The sequence below is a fragment of the Lemur catta genome, chromosome 3, assembly GCF_020740605.2.
Source record: "Lemur catta isolate mLemCat1 chromosome 3, mLemCat1.pri, whole genome shotgun sequence".
Taxonomy (NCBI): domain Eukaryota; kingdom Metazoa; phylum Chordata; class Mammalia; order Primates; family Lemuridae; genus Lemur; species Lemur catta.
The window spans coordinates 29489530-29516717 of NC_059130.1; the positions used below are offsets into that span (position 1 = coordinate 29489530).

Genomic DNA, 27188 nt, shown 5'->3' on the forward strand with positions numbered 1-27188 from the left:
CCGCCCATCTTTGCTCCTGGGGGAGGCTCAAAGGCTCAAATGCCATTGGCAGAATTGTCCACTGCTCATCTCCGCCCCCTGCAGGACGCAGTAATGACAGCGTCCCAATTTCCGGTTCCGGCAGTACCGGGAGGCGATTCGAGATGGAGGAAGATGCAAGCGGAGGCCGGCAATCGCTGGGAAGGGAGGAGAGAGTGGGGCCTGCGGCCTAGAGGCCTGGGCTTGGAGTTCGCCTCAGACGCGGTGGAACTGCCGGAGTCTGAGAAGGTAAGAAGCCACTGGCTTGGGGTGCCTGAGGACTAAGGTCTCTGAAGACCTGGACTTGTCAAGGAGGCAAAGGATAGCTGCGGTGCCAGGTTGCGGTGTCATGCAGTTTTGGGAATGAAGGACAACTCCGGCGAGGCATCTACCTGGCAGAGGAGCATGAAATTCGCCGACAGCGAAAGAAGCATGGCAAGAGGCATGCCGAGAGGCATGTTCCAGGACCCAGAGTCAGCTGTGCAGGGGCCAGGACAGAAGCTGCATAAAGGGAGTGTCACGTGGAACAACATGTGGAGAAGATTGTCATGTGGTGTCTGTGATGAGGGAATTACATTGGAACCTATGGGAGATCAAACGAAGGCTGGGTGGGAATCTCACCGTGTCTGAGGGAGGGAGGAGATTGTCTCAAAGGTGGAGTTGGAGGCATGGCCAGGGACCTCACATGGGGAAATGTATGTTCAGTAGGACAGGAGGGCAGGCCTGTAAATATATTCACATTCATGTGGTGGACAGCTCCCAGGATGCAGAGCCTTGATGCAGATGCAATAGAGATCCAAAGGAATAGAAGATGCTGGTCTCTGCTCCTTGTTTCTAGCTGATAAGTGGGAACCCATGGGTGTCTTGTCAGGAGTTGTAGAAGGTGCTTTGATTTGGTGGGAATGATTGATTGAAAAGATCAGAATGGAAGAAGTGGTCATTGTTGTGCTCAGCTCCAGTGACAAGTCAGGATGGAGTCAGAGGGCTCCTAACCTAGTCTTAATGGTCCCGGACTTCTAGAGTAGTTGTTATAATTCTTGTAATACTGAAAATCCTGAATATTTAAAGCAATGCTTCTCAAATTTTGATATGCATATAAATCACTCAGAGATCTTCAAATGTTGGTTCTTACTCAGCAGGTCTGGAGTGCAACCTGAAATTCTGTATTTCTAACAAGCTCTTAGGTGGTGCCCATGTGGCTGGTCTCTGGACCACTTGAGTGGCAAGGAGTTAGAGCATCATTGTCCAGTAGAACTTTCTGCAATGATAGAAATGCTTTACTGTTAACAAAACACTTTCGTAATTATTAGCTCATATGAGTTGTACCACAACTGTTACGTAGCATTGGCAGGCTTTATTAGCTCATGTTAAATGAGGAAACTGAATTTCAGTGAAGTGACTAGGTCCTATCATACAGTAGTAAGTAATGGAAGTGGAACTCAAATATAGATCTCCTGACTACTGATGTTCTTTCCATTGTATGACTTTGCCTTCCAAGTGACACTGTCTTCTCCCAAGCTAGAATCTTATCTCAGAACCTAGTGAATAGTTCCATGTGAATTTTCTCGTACAAGGAGCATGGCAGTGGAGAGGAGGTGTATTTGTCCTTTCCCATTGGCAGGGTCACTAGTGGGAGCTCCATCTGTAACATTTCACTTGTTGACTTCAGGACAAAATGTTTACTAATCCTTAGTCACCTGTTGGGTCCCCACAGGAAGCACTTCAACATTTGTGCCTGAGCAATGTTAATAGGTGGGAGAAAATCCAGAATTGGAGCCATGCACACAAATAAGGGTCTGGGAAAGAGCCATAAAGAATTGGGCTGACTGAGTTGGGGAAGAGGAAGGCTGAAGGAACTTTGGTTACAGGTAAATGCAAAGAGGATTTTTCAGAGGGTAAAACAAGAGGAACTGGTTTTGATATTTCAGCAGGAAGTTTGGAAGTTACATAACAAAGAGCAGGTTGAGATCCCACCTTTTAGGAGCAGCCTCCCCCTTTTGAGGGGGTAAAGGGAGTGGATGCTGTGCCCTCTCCTCTTCTACTGTAGTGGTTTACCTCTTTGAGGCATGACCCTTAGTGGCTTCTCCTGTCACCACGACAATATAGGAGTTAACTGCCTCAGAGAGTCCCCGTTTTCTTCTGGGAATTTCAAATAGACTGGCATGTGTGCGAGATGGAGGCATGGGGGAAATGGGGCAGTGTGTCCTGCCCTAGGATTTCTCATCAGGAGATGCTAGTACTTGGTGATTCAGCTTGACAAGTTGAGATGGTGTCATGAAGCCAGGTCCTGGAACAGAACCCTTCGTTGCTCTGTCTTTCAGTTTCTCTGACCCTCTGCCCTATAGAACACGCAGTTTGCATGTGCCCACCAGGAAGCTCTCTTGCTTGAGCCCTGCTGTATCCTGTGTTGACAATGTGACTGCTCAGCCACTGAGCTCAGTCCCTCCACAAACACACTGGGAAAGCAGAGGCAGTTCTTGGTTTCTCTGGAACAAAACTGAGAGAAGGCCTTGGGCATCTGCATGGCCAGGAGGTTATGCTTAACCCTTGAGTGACCTGCAGTCATGAGAGCATTAATTTTGCCTCCGAGGGGTGGGAATGATTTGGCTTTAAACAGTGATTTGTGTTAGAATTCCTCAACCCCATGGGGTAGGAGGCAGGTAGAGTAGAGGAGAAATCTTGGCTCATATCCTCCCTCTACTTTTGACCAGCTCTTTGACCTTGAGTCTGTTACTTTTAACCTAGCTGACCCTCCATTTCCTCATTTATCAGAAGTCTTTAACTGTACATGGGTAAGTTGTAAGGATTACATGCAGTAATAGCTATTCAGTAAATCCTAGTGTTTCTCTGTATCTTCTCACTTCAGTGATGTTGGAAACATGATCTTGGGAACCTGGATGACATTCATCCTGGGGCAGGAGAGTCAGTGGCCTTTTGGTTGAAGGGCTCAGAGGAGAAGATTGCCCCACTGGACTTGGTGGCTGTCCCAGGCTAAGGCTGGGGATGAAGTCCACCTTTGCCTACAGCAAGTGGTACATCCGTGTTCCAGGGGTTCTCCTAACTGCTGAACCCTACCTCTAGCTCATTTTCCACAGCCTAGATTTTCCATTCTGGCCAACCCAGTTGACCTTGTCTTCTCTCTCCCTTTCAATGTCTATATGTATTCCTCTTTCATTCAAACTTTTTTGTCCTGCAGACAGTCTGACCTGATTAGGAGCACCTTACCCATTTCTCGCCCCACCCCCCCCCTTTTTTTTAAGAGACAGAGTTTTGCTCTATCACCAAGGCTGGAGTGCAGTGGCATAATCATAGCTCACTGTAACCTTGAACTCCTGGGCTCAAACGATCCTGGCTCAGCCACCGAGTAGCTAGGACTGCAGGTGTGTGCCACCATGCCTGGCTCATTTTTAAAAAAAAATTTTGTAGAGATGGGATCTTGTATGTTGTCCAGGCTATTCATTCCTTACCTTGAAGCTAAGGTTTTCCCTCAGCTCTCAAGTACTCAATTTGCACTGTGGGTAGTCTATACTTTAATGAAAATGATACACTCCAGCTCAGGGAGTCCCAAAAAGCCAACCTTGCTTCCTCACTGACTCCCATGGGACAAAAGCTATCTAAAGCCTGAGTTGGGACCTTTGGTTGGGGAAGCTGGTTGAGGATGAACTCTGATTAGGCACTTGGCAAGAGGTTTGTCACTAAAATTAATGGTATAGAATGTTTCAGACCTCTGGGGTCATCCCTGTGATGTGGCCACCTGCTTTCTCTGCCTTTAGGGGTCTTTCTTAAAGCCTAGGGAGCCCCTGCTTCTTACTTCCTGGAATTTATCTTCCTACTCTCCCTTTCTGGCCAAAAATTTCCATTATCGTAAAGAACGGGGGTGGGCTACACTGGAGCACATTACGTTACCACTAAGTATATGTCTAATATATGATGTCCTCCTGTTTGACACTTTCTTATACAATTTTTACATTAGTAAGCTTATTAGTTTTTTTGAAATCCTAGGCATTGGATACACTTAACATGAGGGCCACATGTACATTAACTTGTCCTGGTTTCTTTCCCTCTGTATCTTATACCCATTCCCAGTGCGATACTTGTCTCCTTGACTGAGTTTCTCAAAGCCTGAGTCTATCTTATCTGTCACTTCTCTCCCTTGTTGTCTAGGGCTGGGAGTGTGGTGTATATTCTTAGAGTTGAAAGCATGAGGTCAAACATATCCTCTACTTTGTAGTTCTCCAGACTTCAGGGAAACTAATAGGCTCTCAGGTAGTTCTTTTCTCTTTCTCAGAGTGAGTTATCTAATAACCAAAGAGGACTCTGACCTTTGGCCTGTTCCTGACTTTTTAACTCCTTTCATTGGAGGGAGGGGGGGTGCCCTATGGTGTGAAAGCCCCACTTGTCCTCTTCCCCACGCTTTCTTCTAATGCAGACTGGAGAAAATACTGTAGAAGTGTAGTGAGTGTGGGTCAGGGGAGCTCAGAGGGGCCAGCATAGGAAACCAGAAATGAAACAAGTCAACTGGTAAATGGTGGTAAGAAACGTCCTGCTGAGGAGGAAGGGCCAAGGTGGTGCCTCTTCAGTGTGCCCAGGAGTATCAAAAATGGAGCACTCCTTTTCAGCCTCTGGGAACCTTCTAAATGTCACTCAGTAACATCCCATTAGCACACTTAAAGGCCCTGCATCCTACCAAGTAGTCAGTTTGTCCACAGCATCCTGAGCTCTGCCTGGGTGAGCCAGACAAGGAGAATGGTCCCTGGCCAGGGTGGTGACACCAGGGCCCAGGCCCAGGCAGAGACAGAGAGTCAGGCTAGAAGATCCTGTAAGCTGGGGGCACGGAGCTGAGGTGGGCCAGGGGAATCACTGTGGTGAGGAACGATTGTGGAGGAGGGAACTGGAGTTGGGAAGGACTGGGCATGGACAGAGAAGGGGGCAGTATCCTGATCTGTGAAGGACGACTCAGGTGGGGATCGGCAGAGCCAGGCTGGGTGAAGTCTAAGCTTTATTGAGGTGAGTGTCCAGGAGAGGAAGCCTGAGAATGTGGCTTCAGAACCTAGCCAGGAGGGGAACGTGCAAATTTCTTACCTCCTTCCTCACATCCCTCCAACCTGCTCATATCCCAGGTCTTCAGTCACAATGGAGGACAAACGCAACATCCAGATCATAGAGTGGGAACACCTGGACAAGAAGAAGTTCTACGTGTTTGGCGTGGCAATGACAATGATGATCCGTGTCAGCGTCTACCCGTTCACTCTCATCCGCACCCGGCTGCAGGTTCAGAAGGGCAAGAGCCTCTACCATGGGACCTTTGATGCCTTCATCAAAATCCTGCGAGCAGATGGTGTGACTGGCCTCTACCGGGGGTTCCTAGTCAACACCTTCACCCTCATCTCTGGCCAGTGCTACGTCACCACTTATGAACTCACCCGGAAGTTTGTAGCTGACTACAGCCAGAGCAACACAGTCAAATCCCTGGTGGCTGGTGGCTCGGCTTCCCTAGTAGCCCAGAGCATCACGGTGCCCATTGATGTAGTCTCTCAGCACCTGATGATGCAGCGCAAAGGTGAAAAAATGGGCCGCTTCCAGGTGCGGGGGAACCCAGAGGGACAAGGGGTTGTTGCCTTTGGCCAAACCAAGGACATCATCAGGCAGATCCTGCGGGCCGATGGGCTTCGCGGCTTCTACCGAGGCTACGTGGCTTCACTGCTTACCTATATCCCAAACAGTGCTGTCTGGTGGCCCTTCTATCACTTCTACGCAGGTAAGCAGGGCCATGAGAGTGGGGCAGGAGAGCGGCGTTATCAACGAGGCTGAGATACTGTTGCTTTGTACATGTTGTAGTGGAGGTGGGATTTAGCGGGGAGAATGGGTCATTCATTCAGCAAATATTTGAATTCAAGATGATTCAAAGATGAATAAGACATGGTTCTTGCCTTCAAAGATCTTATAACATAGTGAGGGGAAGCAGACAAGTGAAATGGATGACTATAAAACAGTATATAATGTATGCTCTAGGTGCATTGGAATCAATTTAGATTAACAGAATATTGGCAGATCTTTGGAAGCTGGGGGATGACAAAAGCTGCCATGAGATGTTTGGAATTTGAAGATAAAATTGACAGATAATAGTGAGCTTTTAAGTTGGATATTTTCCCTCAGCATTGTTAAATTCAAGGTGTAACATAACTTTGAACCTCTCTACTATAATGTGTCTTTGTTCATAAGACTTTAAGTATTTCCCAGAATGGGATTACTGGGTCAAAAGAGAATATTTTTGAGGGCTTCCCTAGACATAGTGCCAGATTACCTTCTGAAAGGGCAGGGTACATTGTGAAGAGCAGGACTTGAGTGTGCCTGCTACCCTGCGATGTCCCTCCACTATTTGAGTAACGACCGAGCTTCTGTTAGGGCAGACTACGCTTGCACCCTCCCTAATCCTTGCTTCTGCCTCCTAACCCTTGGAATTGGCATTATGTTCCATCCCATCTGGAATTTTTCTTTCTTTCTTTTTTCTTATTTTTAGCATGTCTGAGCTGAGAGTACCCATCTAGAACTTTTCTGTCCAAAATTTTTTTTTTTTTTTTTTTGAGACAGAGTCTCACTCTCTTGCCTGGGCTAGAGTGCCGTGGTGTCAGCCTAGCTCACAGCAACCTCAAACTCCTGGCTCAAGCATTGCTCCTGCCTCAGCCTCCCAAGTAGCTGGGACTACAGACATGTGCCACCATGCCCGGCTAATTTTTTCTATATATTTTTAGTTGTCCATATAATTTCTTTCTATTTTTAGTAGAGACGGGGTCTCGCTCTTGCTCAGGCTGGTCTCGAACTCCTGACCTCAAGTGATCCTCCCGCCTCGGCCTCCCAGAGTGGTAGGATTACAGGCGTGAGCCACCACTCCCTGTCTTTTCTGTCCAAATTTTGTAATGACTTCCTAACCTGTAATCGTTTTGTTTCTGTGGCACTGTGCTTTTCTGGTGCTCCTTCTGTTTTTCTGATTAAACCTTCTTTTTGCCGGCTCTGTTTCTTCTGTGTAGCATAATCTTTGATCTAGAGTATTTGGTAAAAGTCAGATTCCTGGAAGCTTCTGACGTCAAGTGGGAGACTGGGGTTTGATTCCCCAGTGGGGAATTAATTTTTTTTTTTTTTTTTGTGACAGGGCCTCACTCTGTCACCCAGACTAGAGTGCAGTGGCGTCATCATAGCTCACTGCAACCTCAAACTCCTGGACTCAAGCGATCCTACTGCCTCAGCCTCCCAAGTAGCTGGGACTACATGTGCATGCCACTATGTGCGACTAATTTTTCTGCTTTCTGTAGAGACGGGTTCTCACTCTTGCTCTGCCTGGTCTCGAACTCCTGGCTCCTGGCCTCAAGCAATCCTCCCATCTCGGCCTCCCAAAGTGTTAGGATTACAGGTGTGAGCCACCATACCTGGCTAGAATTAATTATTAAAAAAAAAAAATCTTCTTGGGAAATGTGGGCATCTTCTCTGGAGTCTGTCTTAAGCCTTCTCTCTTCATTTGATTTTATTTATAATTACAGCTACACTTTTCAGATCTGTCCAACACCTCTATTTCCATCTCCAGACTAATCTTTCCAAAGCTCTAGACGGACATTCTTTTTTTTTTTTTTTTTTTGTGAGACAGAGCCTCACTCTGTTGCCCAGGCTAGAGTGCCATGGTGTCAGCCTAGCTCACAGCAACCTCAAACTCCTGGGCTCAAGGAATCCTCCTGCCTCAGCCTCCCGAGTAGCTGGGACTACAGACATGCACCACCATGCCCGGCTAATTTTTTCTGTATATATGTTAGTTGTCCATATAATTTCTTTCTATTTTAGTAAAGATGGGGTCTCGCTCTTGCTCAGGCTGATCTCGAACTCCTGAACTCAAACGATCCGCCCACCTCGGCCTCCCAGAGTGCTGGGATTACAGGCGTGAGCCCGGCCATAGACGGACATTCTGACTGTTGGACCTCTCCACTCGAATGCATCTACTTATGTGTGAAATTTTATTCAATTAACTATTCTTTGTCCAAGCTGGCTATCCTTTCTGACTTACTTTCATTGTCCATGGCCTTGTTATTCTCCAAATCACTGATACTGAAGCCTTGGGGATTGTACTTGACCACTCCCTCTTCCTTGTTCCCACATCTAGTCCTGGGGACTCTAAAATGCCTCTCCCAACTTTCTCTTCATTCCTACTGCCTTCTCTGGAAACCATGCCTGTGTTACCATCCTCCTAGCCTGCTGCATCAGCCTTCTAGCTGTTCTAACTTCTCTTCTTTCCCATCCATTGCACACATATTAATGGATTAACCTTTTAAACCCTAGTTGTGGTGTTCAGAGGCTCCCACTGCTTACTGAATAAAATCCAAATTCTTCAGCCTGGATTCATCCTCCCTTTATAGCGAAATCTCCTATTGCTTCCCTATGTACAGGCTGTCTGTGCTGCAGTCTGGACAGATAATGCACAATTCCTCAACCATGCATCTTCTTTCTTACCTCTGTGCTTTGTTTGTGCCATCCCTCTCCCTACATGCCTTCCAGATTAGCTTACTCTTAAGTCGTAAATCACGACTTAACTTTTTTTTTTTTTTTTAGAGACATGGTCTCATTCTGTCACCCAGACTGAGTACAGTGGCATGATCATAGCTCGGTATAACTTTGAACTCCTGGGCTCAAGCGATCCTTTCACCTCAGCCTCCCAAGTAGCTAGGACTACAAGCATGCACCACCATGCCCTGCTAATTTAAAAACTTTTTTTTAGAAATGGGATCTTGCTATGTTGACCAGGCTGGTCTCAACTTCTGGGCTCAAGCGGTCCTCCTGCCTCAGCTTCCCAAAGCACATGACTTACCTTAAGTGCTACTTACTGCCTCTTCTCCCATCCTCTCCATGTACTCCTTAACCCAGAAGTGATTCTTCCTTTTTTCAACCCCATGACATTGCTTGAATGTTTCTTAAGACAGTTGTAACATTTGCCTTGATGTTATTTCTATGTGTCTTATCTCTTCTACTACATGGGAAAGTTCTTGGAAGGGGGAGGGAACTAACATTTATTGAATGTTCACTGTGTGCCAGGCTCCATGTGAGAGCTTACATATCTCATAACTCTGTGATGTAGGTGTTCTATAGCAACAGGGACCATGTACCTCCCAATGCCTGGCTTAAGGTCTGGTGAATCGTAAGTGCTCAATAAATATTTGTTGAATGAGTAGATTGGTTTTTGTCACTCCCTTGTGCTTAAAATTGGCTAATACTGCCTTATGGGCATGGAGAATAAAATCCAGTTTCCTTCCCATGGTCTACACAGCTCTGTTGATCTGGTCCCCATCTGCTTCTCCATCCCCATTCCCTGCCACTTACCCCTTCCTCACTGTGGTCCATCTGTGCTGTTCTGTCAGTTCCTAGTACACTGCAAGCTCTGTTGTCTCAAGGCCTTTGCAGATAAATGTTCTCTCTACCTGGGACACCCTTTCCTCTAATCTTTGTGTGGTTGGCTCCTCATTCTTCAAGCCTCAGCTTATGTGCCACCTTTGCAAAGATGACTTATTTACCCTATTGGAAAGAGAGCTTTTTCTGTTTTATATTTCAGCACGTTGTTTCTGTCTTAGCACTCATCATAATTTGCAATTATTTTACCCTCAATTCCCAGTTTCTTAATTAGAATGCAAGTTTCAAAGTTTCATGAAGGCATTTCCCTGTCCATTTCTTTGTGTTGTGGTTTTTTTTTTTGTTGTTATTGTTTATTTTTTTTGAGACAGGGTCTTACTCTGTCACCCAGGCTGTAGTGCAGCAGCGTAATCATAGCTTACTGCAGCCTCGAACTCCTGGGCTCAAGCAATCCTCCTGCTTCAGCCTCAGCCCAGCCTCCCATCCCAAGTAGCTAGGACAACAGGCATGTGCCACCACACTGGCTAATTTAAAAATTTTTTTTCAGAGAATGTGGTCTCACTATGTTTCCCAGGCTGGTCTCAAACTCCTGGCCTCCAGCTCTCCTCCTGCCTTGGCACTTGTCCAAAGTCATTTAGCCAGAAAGGACTTAAAACAAGTCTGGGGTTATCTTCTACCTTATAGATAAGGGGTTCTTAAAATAAATGTTTACTGAATGAATAACGGAGGAAGAGGAAAAACATGGGGCTCTTTCCCCCACCTTCTTGCATTTGTGTTTTCATCCTTTCCCTAAGCCCCAAGAAAATGGCTTGTGTGCATGATTAGAGTTGGAATCTGGCTCCCACTGCAGCTTGCAGGCCTGGGTGCCAGTGTAGACAGGCCCAAGAAGGTGGGCAGTGCCAGTCCAGATGCTACCTTTTAATAATTGCAAAATGCCTTCTCAGGAGAAACCAGACACCCATGAGGCATTGCCACAGTACACTTTGTTTCTGTTTGTGTGCTGATTCTGGGGAGAAAGTGTTTAGAAACTGGGGGAGAGGTGGTTCTGGTAGGGCTTAACCATGTGAGCTGGGACTTAGAAGCCTTTACTTCTGCCCTGCCAACCTCTACCTCTCTACTTCTCTCTGGCCACAAACTACCAAAACTAGGAGCATGAGAAAAAAGTTCTTAAAGGTATTGCAACTGAACTATAGAAGAGAAAACCCTAACTGGCTTACTTCTTTGATCTCATCTACTGTTCTTGCCCTTGCTCATTCTATTCCAGGCTACTGGAGTTGCTGTCCCTCAAATATTTGTTGGGTGCTCCTGCCTCAGGGCTTTTGCATAGAATGTTATACCTTCCTTGAAAAGCTCTTTCCATAGATGCATGTGGCTTGTACTGCCTCCTTCAGGCCTTTGCTCAAACTTCACCTTCTTGGAATGGGCTTCCATAACTACCTTGTTTAAAATGGCAGTCCCTTTACCCTCTACCCTTGGCATTCCCTATCTCCCTTTTCTGCTTTATTTTTACCTATAGCACATACCTTCTGACATAGCTATATATTTTGCTTTTTATTTGTTAATGATCTGTCTTCTCCCACTAGAATATAAATTTCCTAAGGGCAGGAATTTGAGGTTTTTTTATTCACTGTTAAATCGTCAGGTCCCGGGATGATCAGCTCATGGTAGTCACTCAATAAATCTTGGTTGAATAAATGAATGAACTCTTATCTTTCACCTCCAGAGAGGGTAAAGCAAAAATTCAATTACAGGTAGATTTCCCAGTGTTACTAGGAGTGGATGAATCTGGGTGCCAGTTTATCTTGATTAGCATTTTGGAAAATGAATTTTTCTTTCTTGATATAGGCTGGAGAGAAGTTCTCACTGTAGAATGACTTTCTGTTTTAATATTAATTATTTTTATTTTTAAAAACATTTATATGGTTCAAAATTCAAAAGATAGGAAAAGGTATGCAATATGCAGTGCAAAGTATCCTCACCTACTGTAGGCACTCAGTTCCCTTCTGTGGAGACAATCTGTGTCACCAGTTGTTTTGTTTTTGTTGTTTTTGAGAGACAGGGGCTGGGTATGGTGGCTCACGCCTGTAATCCTAGCACTTTGGGAGGCTGAGGCAGGAGAATTACTTGGGGCCAGGAGTTCAAGACCAGCCTGAACAAGAGTGATACTCTGTCTCTACAAAAAATAGAAAAATTATCTAGGCTTGGTGGCACGTGCCTGTAGTCCCAGCTACTAAGGAGGCTGAGGCAGGAAGATTGCTTGAGCCCAGGAGTTTGAGGATGCAATGAAAAGAGACAGGGTCTCACTCTGTTGCCCAGGAAGGAGTGCATGAAGTGCAATGGTGCCCTCATAGCTCATTGCAGCCTCAAACTCCTGGGTGTACCAGTTTTTAATGTATCCTACTGGAGTTATTCAATGTGTATGTAAGCAAATATTTAGTGTGTGCTTTCCTAGCCTATGAGTTGGGAGGAACAGAGCAAGAGACAGAGGTTTTTATATCAGGAAGGATTTTCTATCCAGCAAGTAAAAGGAGTCAGCAAGCAAAGAGGTTTGAAATCCTCTTCCAGAGGAATCTTGTCTTGTTTAAATGGGTGATGTCACCAAGATGACTTCTGAAAGGGGCCTGATATTTATAATTTAATTTTTTTGGATGCAGATGGAAGCAGAGAAAAGAAATGATGGGAGTTATGGGTCTATGGTGGCAGAGGATGGAGGGTTTGTCATGGGAGGAAAGGCCAACTGGTAGAAGCAGCAAGCATAGTGAGGGACAGTGGGTGATACGACATGTCTTGAGGCATTGTCTTTCCCTGGATTCCAGAGCAGCTCTCCTACCTGTCTCCTAAGGAGTGCCCTCACATTGTCTTTCAAGCCATCTCAGGGCCTTTGGCTGCAGCCACTGCCTCCATCCTCACCAATCCCATGGATGTCATCCGAACCCGTGTGCAGGTAAGACTGGCCTCCTTCAGCCTCCTGGATAAGCCATTAGAAGTGTGATCTCCAGGTCCTCCAGTCTTCCCCTGCCCTCTTTGTGTCATGGCCCTGTAAAGTCAGGCTTCTTCTGGCCATCCAAACCGCTTCTTTGAGCTTACAATCTACAGACACCAGCTGAGCACTTGGAAGCACCTAGAATGCTTCTCTCACTTTGTCTGCTAGTTTGCATGTGTCTCCTACTCCATTACATGCCCACGCCTCCAGGAAACCTTACTGGTTTCTTCCAGCCTTTACAGGAATCCTATTCCACAGCCTATTAACATAGTCTATCAACCACCCTTTCCTTTACCTTGCAGGTTTGTGGTTATTAGAAATATTGATTTCAGTTAATGTTGTAAATCTGTCTGGTTTTTCCACTAAGCTATGAGTTCTCTACAGATTATGAGAGTGACTATTCTCAAATAGGTTTCACAGATTGTACTGTGTGAACTCAGCAAAAACCCTGACAAAGCCCTTGGTGGTGCTGTCCAGAAATTATAGTCCCCATCTTCATTCAGCACAAAGACAATTACCCAGCACCTAGACCAAGGAAATAGAATCTGAATGATGATATATAAAATGCCATTGATAGGTTTTGCTGTATAAAGTTTTAGGTAGAAAGCATGGGGGATTTTAATGTCCTATTTGGGTAACTTAAGAGAAAAGGAGAATCAAAGGTATACAGGAGAGTGGGGTCCTTGGGTTGTGGTGAGGAGAGAAGGGAAGGAAAATAACCTTAACAGGTTGGGGATAAAATCAGCTTCCCTGGTACCAGGATATCAGGAAGGAGATGCATAATAAATATAGGTATTTTTGTCCCTAGCAAAGTGTGCCACCCTCCCCCAATTGAAAATAAATACACTGGAGTCTTGTTGGTTTGCAGATAATAAAGTGCACAGGCTCAGTCCCCATTCTGTTCTGAGCCTTGTCCTGGGTGTTCTAGGAGGAGATCCAAGGGAAAGGACAGATCTCTACTTTGAGGAGCTCCAGGCTGAAGGACCAGGGACAAAGCTGGAAAAGCCCTTGATGTGCTGTGGATAAATGGGAGGGTTAGGGGAGCAGAGGTGGTGGACAAGAGAGTACTGGAGAGCAAGAAGGGAGTGTGGAGGAGGGTGCTGAAAGGAGACAGGGTGGAATGGGGAGATATTCTTAGCAATAGCTGGGTTACCTTCTGAAGGTCATACCCTATAGGGGGAGGCAGGAACAAGGAATGCATCTGTCCCACATTGGTTCAGAGGCTGAATGGGGTGGTCTCTAAAGGGGTAGTTTAGGGGTGGGACTGGGAAGCAGGTGGGACTGTTGAGGAAGAAGGAAGAGATTCCTGCCTTGGCCAGGTTTTCCAGTGTAATAGGGAAGTTGCCTGTATTCATTCATGGAGTACATGAGAGATGACAGGGTTGGAGGGGACAGTTCTAGCCCTGGGGCTTCAGAGGGATTGAGATGACCAGTGTCAAAATCATGGACTAGGACTAGCAGAGCTGCAGAGGACCTTAGAGGAGATTTAATCCAGCCTCCCTAAGACCAGGGAGAGGCACCCAGTGCAAAGACTCGTAGCTACATAGCTTATCTAATGATATTAATAATAACTAACATTTACTGAACACTTAATATCTGCCTCCACTGTTGTTAGCATTTGTGAGTACTATTTTCTTTCTTACTCATAACAACCTCATGGTGTAGGTACTATTATCACAGTTTTATATTTGAGGAAAGTGAGGCACAAAGTTAAATTAAGTAAATTACCCAAGGCTATGCTGTTAGTAAGTTGGGCAGCAGAATTCAAGCCCAGGCAGTCTGGTGCCAGAGCTCATACTAAACCACTGTGCTGTACTGTCTCTCAGAGGCAGAATCCAGGCCTTTGGACTTCCCAAGTCTAGTTCTCCCTGCTTTAGCCTAAGGCAGAGGGAGATTAAGCAGAGGGGCTTTGACTACAGACAATGGCCCTCCACTGTGTTGACTTTTCCAGGTTGAGGGCAAGAACTCCATCATCCTGACCTTCAGACAGCTGATGGCAGAAGAAGGGCCTTGGGGCCTCATGAAGGGCCTCTCGGCCAGAATCATCTCAGCCACACCTTCCACCATTGTCATCGTGGTGGGCTATGAGAGCCTCAAGAAACTCAGCCTCCGACCTGAGCTGGTGGACTCAAGACACTGGTAACCAGTGGTGGGGAGAGAAGCCTGCTCTTTTCCACACTACTCTGGGTTGGAGGCAGAGTGGGGAGGACAGTACCCTCTCCAAGTGCCCCCACTGCATACTGAGCCCTGCTCTCGGTCAGGTGGCCTATCTGGGACAGGGACAGAGACTTTGAACTGCTCTTGCTGAAGAGGATCCATGCCTGGATTCCTTGCCCCCACTATTTTTAATTCTCTTGCTGAGCTGGGCTCCCTCACTCAGTCCCTGTTCTCAATCCTGCCTTAAGGACCCCATCCTGCTAACCCTTCCTTTGGCTCACCCCCTCCATCTGTGTCCCTGAGACCCTGAGAAGAGCTGTACATAGAGCTTGCTTCCTACCACTGGTTCTTCCTCTTGGGCTTTGCACCCAGGCTCCAAGCAGCTGCCATGAGCCCTCTCCCTCTTCGTATCTTAGGCTTATTTTTATTTTGGGACTGAGCTGCCCACCAGACTACTCTGCTTTTCCCTGCCACTTGGGGCTAAGGTGCCAGGCACTTTTGCACAGGGAGCAGGAGCAGCAAAAACCTCTGGTTCTCCAGAGCATTTGTCTTCTCTTTAGAGGAGTTAATAGACTGGGGAGAAATGTGGGTGCTTTATTTTGTGTGTGTATTTTTTTTAAACATCTGTGAACCAAGCTAGTGTCTTAGTCCTGCTAAAGCACCAATCCTACTGTCAGAGCCCACCCCTTCCTCAGACAGGTGGAAAAATGTAACGTAGCTTTTTCCTCAACCCCAGTTCCCTCTCCCTTCAGTCCCAGTAGCCCTAAGACAATATAAGCTGTGGGCTTCCCCTGGCCCAGATAACTACAGTGGTGGGCACAGTTCTACGCGGATCAGGCTGTCTGGGGTGCACTGGACTTGAAGCACTACCCTGAAAAGTCAGGCTAAGAAAGGACTTGATCTGAAAGGCAATAGGAGGATATGTGTTCCCTGGCACATCTCCCCAAGCCAGCTGAGCCAAGACAAGGAGAGGGAAGTGGAGGTTCTCAGCCCCAGATGGCCATGACATACAAGTCTATACCCCAGTCACTCAGACTCATGGCAACAGGTGTTGTCTCACAATGGGAATCTCTAAGATGTGGAACTGTGTTTTTCTTCTCTCTGGATGTGAAATCGTCCCAGTCATGTGTACCCTGTGGCGGGATACTAGAAAGAGAATAAAAAGTAGTTCAGGAAGTCACTCAATACTAGGACCACTGCATTTACCAGCCTGATACTGCCAAGATTATCTGCTAAAGCTCTCCTCAGGAGCTAGGAGATGAGCACTCCTTCCCTGCCTCATCCTTCCTACCCTGCCCCACCCCCAAGCCTGTGTTGCAGGCAGAGAGGTGCAGCAAATTGAAAGAGAAGAAGACATGCCAAACCCTGCATTTCCTCCTGAGACATTTGGCCTGGAAGATCCTCCCTTCTTATTGGTCCCATACCCTGGGAAAGGCCATGGTGCCAATTTGAAAGGTGCTAGCTACCTGAAGCCTTGATATTTCTTATGGCTGCTGCACATTCTTCCAACCTGGCCAGAACAGATTCTGAAAACCCTACTTCTCTACCTTCACCACCACCACTACTCATCTTGGTCTCTATCTTTGAGGATTTCCCCCTTTCACTTATCTTAATGTTTATTTTTATTTGTCCCTCCCTTTGTCAAGTGAGACCTCCAATTTCTATCCACAAATGGTCATATCCAAAGGGTTGGGCCCACAGATCATCTGAATCCTCCTGCCCCTTACTCACCTCTTTACCCTAAGAACCACCAATATAATGGAAGCACCAGGCCCTTCCTCTCTTTCATCCTAGTGAGAACTTTGGAGGTTGGTGTTCTCAGTTCCACACCTTCCTTTCCCTAGAGACTTGTCTTCAATCCTTCCCCACCATGGCAAAGTGGGTAAGGTATCAGGGACAGGAGGTAGTGTCTTGCCTCTCATGTCTGTGTGTTTCTCCCTCCAAGACCCCTTCGGTTTTATTATCTTATACAGTATTTCACAGCCTTTCACCTGTTTCTGTTTCTCTCTCATACATACACAGTTTTATTTATTTTATTTTATTTTGACCCCTCAGAACAGAGTGGACACACACAGTTTTAAATTATGATGTGTGTATAGTTGAAGACTCTTGGCTCCTACTTTCTCATCTAATAGTTTAGGGATTGGGATTGGGTTTGATTAAAACATGTCTTGGTGTGGATGGGACAGTGGACTTCTGTTCTCCCCAAACTGGAGGCCAAAGCAGCCAGAATGTTTGATGTATTGGTCGGTAACCAAAACCACAAGAAACTCCTGAACACTGGGTGAGACAGGAAACCTGATTCGAGTATTAAGGGACAGGGGAATGAAAATGCACACTCTCTTCACATTCGATAAAATGGACTCTTGTGAATATAACAGTGAATGTTCACTGTTACACTGTACGAAGTCTGTGAAGTGTAATTAAAAGTTTTTATTGAGCCCCTGAGCCTTGGCTTGCGCGTATTTTTCTGGTTGCCGAGATACATCTGTTCACTTTTATCTTCCCTCAACCCTCAGCCTCCGGCAACTTCCCCTCCCCCGCCGGGCTCGGTGATAGACATTCCGCCAGTTCCAATCGGAGGCGCCCAGTGCGGGAGCGGCCAATCGGGAGCTTCGGCGGGCGGGGCGGCCGGGCCAGTTAGATTTGGCGGTTCGACTTCAAGATGGCCGAAGCGAGCGACGCTAATGTAGACGGCGCTTATGAGGAAAAAGGGCTTGAGGGGTCGTCTTCGGAATCTGTGCCACCCGGCACTACCATTTCGAGGGTGAAGCTCCTCGACACCATGGTGGACACTTTTCTCCAGAAGCTAGTCGCCGCTGGGAGGTAAGGTGGAGGACAGTGAGAAGTAGAGGTAATGAGATTTGTCTCACGAAAGTCCAAGGCCCGCGCGACCGGGACGGCAGCCGCCGGCGGCGCGGGGGCGTGGTCTCGTGGCGGGGGCGGGTCTGGGTGGCAACCTGATCAGACGCTGGTGTCGAATCTGGAGCTTAGAGAATCAGGGGATGTTTACCAACACAGATAACATGTAGCAGACAATTACCTGTTCCTTCTTCAGGAAGCCTTGTTTTGAATAAAAGTTAAAGTGGTTGCAAGGAAAGACAGAGCCTTTGCAATTAGGTCAGGGTTTAATCATGGGGCCCACCGCTATCTGAGCAACGCTTAACCGCCCCGTGCCTCGTCGGCTCCTCAGAAGTCAAATGGTGACGATAGTGCCTTTCTTATCGGGTCGTTTTGAGAATTAAATAAGTAAATATACGTAATATACCTAGGACAGGGCCTGCCACATAGAAAGCTTTGTTAGCTATCGTGGAGGGTAGTATCTTCACTGGGAGGTTGCAAGGACTAAATGTATTACCATGGAAAGGAACATTTTCCTGTCTTGATTTTTGTATGATGTACTGGTGGGGTTTTTTGTTTTTGTTTTTGTTTTTGTTTTGAGACAAGGTCTTACTCTGTCGCCCGGGCTAGAGTGCAGGGGTATCAGCTCACTACAGCTTCAAACTCCTGGGCTCAAGCGATCCTCCTTCCTCAGCCTCCCGAATAGCTGGGACTTCAGGCACAGGACACCACGTCTACTTTCTGTAGAGACGGGGTCTTGCTCTTGCTCAGGCTGTTCTGGAACGCCTAGCCTTATGCGATCCTCCTGCCTCAGCCTCCCAAAGTGCTAGGATTATAGGTGTGAGCCACCTTGCTTGGCCTATTGGTTCTTAAAGGAGAATTTTGCCCATGATCCCCTTGCCCCAGCACATTAATGCTGAAACACTCCAGGAGTTTGGTGCCCTGACCATGGCCTCTTCTCCCTCCAGCTCTCCCTATCCCCACTTCCTTTGTTCTTTGGCCACAAGGAGACTCCCATCCTCTCCCACTCTCTGTACCACCTGGGGTCAGTACTTTCCTTTCCTACCTGATGATCTATCTCTTCACTCATGACTTGGCAAATATTTGAGTGCCTACTCGGTGTCGGGTGCTGAGAATACCATAAAGCAGACAAGGCCTCTGTCTTGGAGCTTGTATTCAATGGGTAGAGACACACACCAACAAGATCATCACAAAGTAAGATGTGGTAAGATGTGATCGAGAGCACTAGATAGGATGGTTAGGGGAGCCCACTCTGAGGAGTTGACATTTCAGCTGAAACTTGAAGGATACAGAACTGGCTTTTTGAAGAAGTAGAAAAAAAGCTTCTAGGCAATGGGAACAGCTTGTGCAAAGGGCCTGAGGTGATAAAATGTTCTAGGAACTGGCAGAAGCCTTCTTGACTACAGCATAGTAGTCAGAAAGAAAGTAAAATCAGAGGAAGCTGGAGGAGGCAGGTGACAGCCTTATCATGCAGGGCCTAGTTTGGCATAATAATGTGATAAAATAATTTGTAATTATTTTTATGGACCAGTCATGGCACGTCATCATAACACGTTCAGGCAAAGTCCCTCCCTTGTCTTATTTATTTTTCCCTGCTCATTCTTGCCCTCCTCTCCCTCTAGGCCTCACTTTCTGTTGGCTGTATGTCTTCCATTTATTCCTAATACAAATATTTATTGACCATCACCAGTGTCCCAGGCTCTGTTCGAGTTGCTGGAGATACAGCAGTGATCAAGAGAGATAAGGTCCCTGTCCTCATGGAGTAGACATTCTAGTGCCATAAAAATGAAAAATAAAAAATAAATCAAGGTAAAGGAAGAGAGAGCAGTAGGGAGGGGTCAGGGTTAGGGTAAGAGTGAAGAAGTGACATTTGAATATGTTCGTATCCTTGTAAAATAGATTGTTTTTTTTGTTTGTGTATGTTTTAAATTTATATAAATGATATTATGTTACATATGTCTTTTTTCACTCAACACCATTGTTTTAAAAATCTAACCGTGTCCTATCAGTGCATATGGTTCATAGCTTCTCAGTGCTGCTTGTCATTCCATGATATGCATCTACCTCTTATCCATTTCCTATCATGGACACCTGGTTGCCTCCAACTCTCTCCTCCACGAATTATTCAGGGTGAATATCCTTTTACATCCCTTATGGGCTAGTGCTAGAATTTCTCTGAGGCCTATAAATGGGAGAGGGATCACTGGATCCCAGGGTTTATACTACTTGTGTCCTGTCAGATTGCTTTCCAGAAAAGCTATTTCTGTCCCCACATCTTCACCATCACTGGATATTTACCATTCTTATATTTGCCATTCTAATAGGTCTGAAAGGGGTATCTCATTATTGTTTCAATTTGCATGTCCCTGATTCCTGGTAGGTTTGGGCATTTCTTCATGTACTTGTTTGTCTTTGGGCTTCCTCTTCTGTGAACTGCCTGCTCATTTCCACCTTTTTTTCAGGCCCATTTTTTTTTTTAATGGGGGTTTTTATCTTGTCGACTGGTTGGAGTTCCTACTCTAGAAGGAAATATCTTTCTGTCAGGTGTTAACTCTATTGAGGAACAGACATCTTTAATTAAATAAAAAGTGGCCAGGTGCTGTGACTCATCTCATGCCTGTAATCCCCAGCACTTTGGAAGACTAAGGTGGGAGGATCACTTGAGCCCAGGAATTCATGACCAGCCTGGGCAACATAGTGAGATCCTGTCTCTACAAAAAGTTTTTAAAAAATTAGTTGGGTGTGGGGGCATGCACTTGTAGTTCTAGCTACTTGGGAGGCTAAGGTGGGAGGGTCTCTTGAGCCCAGGAGTTCAATGCTGTAGTGAGCTATGATCGTGGCACTGCATCCAGCTTGGGTGACAGAGCAAGACCCTGACTCAAAAATAAATAAATGAATGAATGAGTGGATAACTAATTAGCAAGCAACACAGAATTTAATTGTTTATACTTTACCCTAAGAGGATGAATCAGAAGAAAAATGCAATCATGCCAGAGGACCCCTCACAAGCTGTATGGATCCTCATGACTCTCCTTTTCTCAGCCTCTAGACTAACTCAAAGAGCCATAATAAAATGCTAGATATTGCCTAATTGATTTATTTTTTAAAATCCTAATTTTCATATAATTACTTCCATTCATTTTTTCTCCTTGTGATTTGGGCTTTTGGGGTCTTGTTTATAAAAGCTGTACTTGCACGTAGGCCACAAAGATAATATCTAGTGTTTTCTTCTATTCATTGTTTTAACTTTTTACTTTAAACCTTTAATCTGTCTGGATTAAGGTGTAAAGTGGTAGTCTCAAACCAGTCTTTTTTTTTTTTTTTTTTTTTTTTTTGAGACAGAGTCTCACTCTGTTGCCCAGGCTAGAGTGCCGTGGCGTCAGCCTAGTTCACAGCAACCTCAAACTCCTGGGCTCAAGTAATCCTCCTGCCTCAGCCTCCCGAGTAACTAGGACTACAGGCATGCGCCACCATGCCCAGCTAATTTTTTCTGTATATATTTTAGTTGTCCATATAATTTATTTCTGTTTTTAGTAGAGACGGGGTCTCGCTCTTGCTCAGGCTGGTCTCAACCTCCTGAGCTCAAACGATCCGCCTGCCTCGGCCTCCCAGAGTGCTAGGATTACAGGTGTGAGCCACCGCGCCTGGCCAGTAGATTCCTTAAAAGTTCATTTAGACCTAGGGCTTTTGGGGGTTGTTGAGAAGAGTTCATTTAGACCTAGGGCTTTTGGGGGTTGTTGAGAACTTCTAGTAATGATGCTAATAGGCATCTTGTCTTAGCCTCAAAGTGTCTCCATAATACTTGTTACAGGTTTTTGGTATATAATACTTCTTTAATGGCTACAGGTCTTTTCAGATTTTATTTCTTCTCATGACAGATTTGCCTGCCCCAAATTTGCCTCTTTTGTCTGTTTTATTTTATAACTTATAACTGTTCAAAAATTTTTACTTATTTAAATTTTATTATTTCCCCTTTTTCCATTGTATGTTGTTTCTCTTTTTTAGACTTGATCTAGCCACAGGTCTATCTTAATCTTTTTAAAGAATTAGCTTTTTTTTTTTTTTTTTTAATTTTCTATTTGAGGTTATTGTTGTTCTCTATGTCTTTGGAATCTAGGCTTATCTTTATTAGTTTTTTAGATTTGTTTTATTAGACCCCAGCCCACATCATGTCAAATCTATTAAAAAGTATCCAGGCTGAGTGCGGTGGCTCACTCACACCTGTAACCCTAGCACTCGGGGAGGCCAAGGTGGGAGGATCGCTTGAGTTCAGGAGTTTAAGACCAGCCTGAGCAAGAGCGAGACCCCATCTCTACTAAAAATATAAAAGATTAGCCAGATGTAGTTGTGTACACCTGTAGTCCCAGCTACTTGGGATGTTGAGGCAGGAAGATTGCTTGGGCCCAGGAGTTTGAGGTTGCAGTGAGCCATGATAACACCACTGCACTCTAGCCCAGATGAGAAGAGCAAGAGTCTGTCTCAAAAAAAGAAAGAAAGAAAAAAGCATCCAGTATCTTGACTAAGGTGGTAATTACACAAGGCTACACATGTGATAAAATTGCAAAGACGTACATATACACACACACATACAAATGAATGCGTATATAACTGGTGAAATCTGAATGAGCTCTGTGGATTGTACCAATGTCAACTTCTTGGTTTTGCTATTGTACTATAGTTGTTTAAGATGTTAACATTGGGAAGGGTACTTTTCTTCACAACTTCCTACAAATCTATAATTATTTCAAAATAAAAAGTTCAAAAATGTATATGTATTAATACTTAGCACAGTATTTAGTTGAAAATAATTGAAAACCACCTAAGGTGTCCAACATTTGAAGAATGGTGGTCATATAAGTACGATAACTATAATAAATACTATGCAGGTATTTAAAATTACATTTTGAACAATATTGAGTTGTGGGGCAATGATCTGTTGTAATGAGAAATTAAAAACTCAGGTTATGGGGGAAGCATACACATTTCACATTAAATATAATTTTTATCTAACTATATTAAAATTGCAGTTGACTAGTTTATGTAATGTTACATTTATATTCATTTAAGATAACAATTATTAGTTCTATTTGGAGCTTTTGTATTTGAAGCCATTCCCCTTTTTTAAGTCTAAAGTATTTTGTTTGCTCTTAAGAAACTTGTCAGTCCAAAGCCCTGTGCCTGGGGAGCCAACTGTGTGGTCGGGGCCCCAGCAGAAGCAAAGAGGGCTGTCACCATGGTCCAGGCAAGAGACAGTGCGCATGAGAACATGGGTGGATTTGAACTGATTGGGGGTAGAATGGAAGGGAAGACGAGGGAAAGTGGAACACCAAGAGGATGTTGCCTCTTCATGAGAGTGGTTGGGTGGAGGGTGGTGCCACCTACTAAGATGGGGAATACCGGAGGTGAGAGCTGGGGGAGAGAAATGGGACTGGAGTGGAAATCAAGACATATCTTTGGCCAGGTTCTGTTGGAGATGGACGGCAGCCACACTCCTGTTTCTCAGCTCCTTTGAGCCCTCATCCTTCCAACCTCCTCCAAGTCTGCACTCCTCTGCCCCCACACCCAGCCTGCTGAGAGCTCTGTAGAGTCTTACCCGTGGTGGAAGATGATGCCTCCACAAAGTCATGGGCTTGGACTTCGCGTGGTGCTCAGTTAGCCTGCAATCATCATGCCCCCAGCCAGCTCTGCCCCTTCTGCACAGCAGCTATTTCAAATCTTCATCATGTCCCTCAGGCCGTTTTTTTTTTTTTTTTTTTTTGAGACAGAGTCTCCCTTTGTTGCCCGGGCTAGAGTGAGTGCCGTGGCGTCAGCCTAGCTCACAGCAACCTCAAACTCCTGGGCTTAAGCGATCCTACTGCCTCAGCCTCCCGAGTAGCTGGGACTACAGGCATGCGCCACCATGCCCCGCTAATTTTTTCTATATATATTTTAGTTGGCCAGATAATTTCTTTCTATTTTTAGTAGAGACGGGGTCTCGCTCTTGGTCAAGCTGGTCTCGAACTCCTGACCTTGAGCGATCCACCCGCCTTTGCCTCCCAGAGTGCTAGGATTACAGGCGTGAGCCACCATGCCCTGCCCTCAGGCCGTTTTTGGACACCTGCACCCTCTTAGTGAAAATGACCTCAACATTTGGGGCTCATAGAAAAAATTAAGGCCACCAGGTGGACATTTCCACATCTGTAAATTTGCCTGAGAGATACCCAATGCTGTGTCCTTCTAGCTACCTCCCTATCAACTTCCTTCCCTTTACATCCAAGGCTGTAGCTTCAGGTTCTACATTACCAGGTTCTAGTTCCCCATCTCCAGTGCTTTCCTCAGCCCAGGCCAGTCTGCGTCATTCCCTTAAAACTATTTTCAAGGTCATTGATAACCTCTTTGTTGCTAAATACTGTGGATATTTTTTAATCTTTAACCTACTTTCTTTCCTAACAGCATTTGACACTGTTAACCACTTCTCTGTCCTTGGAATTTTCCCCTTAGCTTCTGACATCATTCTTTGACCCTTTACCTCACTAGCAGCTCCTTCTTGGGCTTCTCTCCCCGCTTCTGTCTTTTCAGTGTGTGACCATTGCCCTGCCCTTACTTCACCTCCACATGCGAATGATCACATCCCATCTGATGTCTCAAGGGTGCTGGAGCCCTTCAGAGACTGTTCTTTGCTGCTTACCATGGCTTCCAGGCCCTGCCCGCTCTGGCTCCTGCCTACCTCTTCTGCCCCCGTCCAGCCACACTCAGTCATACTGACCTCCTCCTTGCCTAGAGTGTCATGTGCTTTCCTGCCTCACGGTGTCTGCACTTGCTGTTTGCTCTGTGTGGAATGGTCTTCCTCCATCTCTTCCCTGATCCTCCCTAAAGCTGTCTTTATGCCCTGGTTATTTGTCATAATATCCCCTGGTTATTTGTCCCTTCATAGCACTTATCACAGTCTGCAGTTCTGTTGTCTGCTTGCTTGCTTTGTGGTCTGTACATAAAATGTAAGGTCCTGGAGGGCAGGATCTTGTCTGTCTTGTTCATCACTTTCTACTGATTGCTTATCCCAGTGCCTGGCACACAGGAGACACTCAATAGTTTTGTAATAAACAAGGATTCTTAAGCCATATATCTCCTGAGTTTCAGAGCTCTGTCTCCAACAGTCTGCTACCAGAAATCTCCACTTGGTGTCCCACAGAACCATCAAGCTCAGCACAGTGGAAGCAGCATTTGTCCTCCTCCTCCTCTCTTCCTGTGGTCCCTAACTTGGTTGAAGGAACCACTGTCTACCCATTGTCTAGGCCAGAGACTTGGGAGTCCTCATTGATCCCTCCTTCCCCTTCACTTCCTGTCAACCACCCAGCCCTGTTGGCTCCAGCCTCTCTCTCCTCGGTCCCCTCCTTTCACCCTTGCCACCACTACCCGAGTTCAGGCCCTCCCTGTCTCTCACTGGACTGTTGCACCAGCCTCCAAAGTGGCCCTCCAGCCTTAGTCTTGCCCCCTTCCTCCAGTCTACAGTTCAGTTTTGATCATGTCCTTCTGCTTACAGTGTTTGATTGGTTCAGGGTTGCTTCCAGGATCAGATGCAAGCTCCGTAGCTCAGTATGCAAGGGAATTCACTCCTCGGCCCCTCCCCATCTCTGCAGCTGCAAGTCAAGGCCTTGGGCGTTTAGCACGTGCACACTTGCTTGCCATTGCACACACACACATGCACGTAAGCTCTTCTGTGTCAAGTGCTGCCCCTCTGCCTCCATCCCTGCCACCTTGCCTTTTCACTTGCTGCTTCTCCTCACTAGAACATCCATCCCCTCATTTGGTTAAATAGGAACTTACAGCTGGTTTCCACATAGTAAGGACTTAATAAATGTCATATATGAATACAGGCTTTTAAGATGTATGCAAATACTTGACACTCTTCCAGCCTCAAGCCACTAAATTAAAGATGCTTAAAGTCCTCAGTCCCAAGGATGAAGTACTTATACCTGGGACAGGAGTCTATACATAGTGAGTGCTGGTTTATTCATATGTCACTTATCCAAAGGGATATTTTAAATCCCAGATTGACTTTCCTCACAACTCAGCATATTTTCAGTGTAAATATCAGCTTGAGTAGAAGGGCAAATTATGTGATAAACCCCAGAGTGACTGGAAGATTATCTGCTGTGCTGGGCTCTCAGATTTTGGGGATCCACACCCCACTGTCATCAGTTAAGGCATCTTCCTTTCACTGTCTTGGCTGTGGTAAAGACTCTCAAATCTGTCCTCCCTCAGGCTTCAGAATAGAGAAACATGGCCCTATCAGAGCCTACCATTTGCAACCTCAGCCTTGTTCTCTGAAAATGAAGAGTTCTTTTCTGTCCCCCACGGCCTCCTGAATCATCTGAAAACAGCCATTCTCCTGTTGAGCTAAAGCAAGCTGACAAGGATGCTCCCTTCCTGTGTTTTGTTACAAATTAGGACCTGCCTATCTTCATTGAAGGAGAAAGAGAAAAAAATATTAAAAAAAAAAGAAAGAGAAAGAAAAAGACAAATTAGGACCTGCCAAGAGAGACAGTCAGATTTTGTTAGTGGGGCCCAGGTTGAAGATCATTGGTACTATTCAGAGAAAAGCTGGGTTTGCCACAGGAACCCATGATACCCTGGCTGCTGTGCCACATGTGGTGTTGGGCCCACGGGGGCTGAGGGAGCAAGAGGTGATTGACAGTTCTTAAGTTCTTCAATGCCTATGCCATACTCAGATGTCCTTCTGGTCTAGTATTCTGGCCTGGGATGTGTTGTGCAGGGTATGATTTGTGTAAAGTAACTCAAAGCCTACATCTGACAGTGACCAAGGAAAGAGAGCTAATTGGATTTGTACATGAACTGGTAATTTTAAACTAGACTGTTAGTGTTCATAGGAAATAGTTCTTCACAGGAAAAAGAGTGGTTTAATACATAAACTATTCTGACTATAAATGCCTTGGAAATACCCTGCCCTCTTTGATTGTGCAAGTAATGCGTGCTACTCGTGGTGATTCGTTTCTGAAGTGTGGGGGGTGACTCATCAGACTGTGGTGTGTGGCTTCAGGCCTTACATGCTAATGCTCTCTCATGTTTCCAGACCATCCCCACTGTTTCTGCCTTGCTCGAGGCTGCTGTTGTCTCCGCTATGCCTGCTGAATCCACCCTCACACGGCAGCTGAGTGAGCGTTCTCAAGTGCAGATCTGATCATATCACACCCTGCTCCAAACCCGCTTCTGGCTATTCTGGTCATGATACAGTCCAGACTCTATGCATCTGACCCCTCCCTGCCCCACCAGCCTGCAGGCCATGTGCTGTGGAAGCCAAGATGACCAGATGGCCTGCGTTGAGTCTCAGCTGGCTCTGTCAGCTTCTTCATCTGAAAAATGGGAGTGAGGATAATAGAATCTCCCTGATAGGGTTGTGGTGAGAGTTTAATGACTTATTCCATATAGAGTGTTTAGAACAGGACCTGGTACTAGTCAATCCTCAGTAAACGTTTCTTATTATCATATCTCCATATACATGCACATATGTGCACACGCACACACGCCACGCTATGCTGCCTGGGCCTTGGTACACACTGCTTTTCTCCTGCCCTCTGCCCAGCTCCTGCTTCTTTCTCTCTCAGACATTGCTTCCTCCAGGGATCCTTCCCTGAGCCCCTGTCAGGCCACCATGCTGTCCTATACTCATTTTCCTGGGCACTGATCTGTAACACTTCTGAGAGCAGGAGTCATATTGAGTTTATACCACCGAACTTGGCCTGGTACATGGTTAGTGCTCAGCAAGTGTTTATTTTATTTTATTTTA

The 27188-nt window shown here is 45.8% G+C and overlaps 2 protein-coding genes across 6 annotated transcripts in view; both read left to right on the forward strand.

Moving 5' to 3' along the window:
• On the forward strand, window positions 1–17156 carry SLC25A44 (solute carrier family 25 member 44). Of its 2 annotated transcripts, XM_045545355.1 has the most exons (5): window positions 1–267; window positions 5139–5776; window positions 12219–12346; window positions 14337–14524; window positions 17062–17156. In XM_045545355.1, exons 2-5 carry the CDS (start codon window positions 5152–5154, stop codon window positions 17096–17098), a joined length of 978 nt encoding a protein of 325 aa, XP_045401311.1. In that variant the 5' UTR covers window positions 1–267; window positions 5139–5151; the 3' UTR covers window positions 17099–17156. The 2 variants fall into 2 exon arrangements, with proteins under 2 accessions (XP_045401311.1, XP_045401312.1); XM_045545356.1 differs by lacking the exon at window positions 17062–17156 and having other exon boundaries at window positions 135–267; window positions 14337–16982.
• The window catches only part of LOC123634096 (polyamine-modulated factor 1), a 20315-nt gene continuing 10269 nt past the window's right edge, over window positions 17143–27188 (forward strand). For 3 of the 4 annotated variants that reach the window (XM_045545359.1, XM_045545361.1, XM_045545360.1), the window contains exon 1: window positions 17143–17368. In XM_045545359.1, the coding sequence (XP_045401315.1) occupies window positions 17208–17368 (161 nt within the window). In that variant the 5' untranslated portion in view covers window positions 17143–17207. The remainder of the gene's footprint in view (window positions 17369–27188) is intronic. The other variant, XM_045545357.1, reaches the window with a different exon arrangement.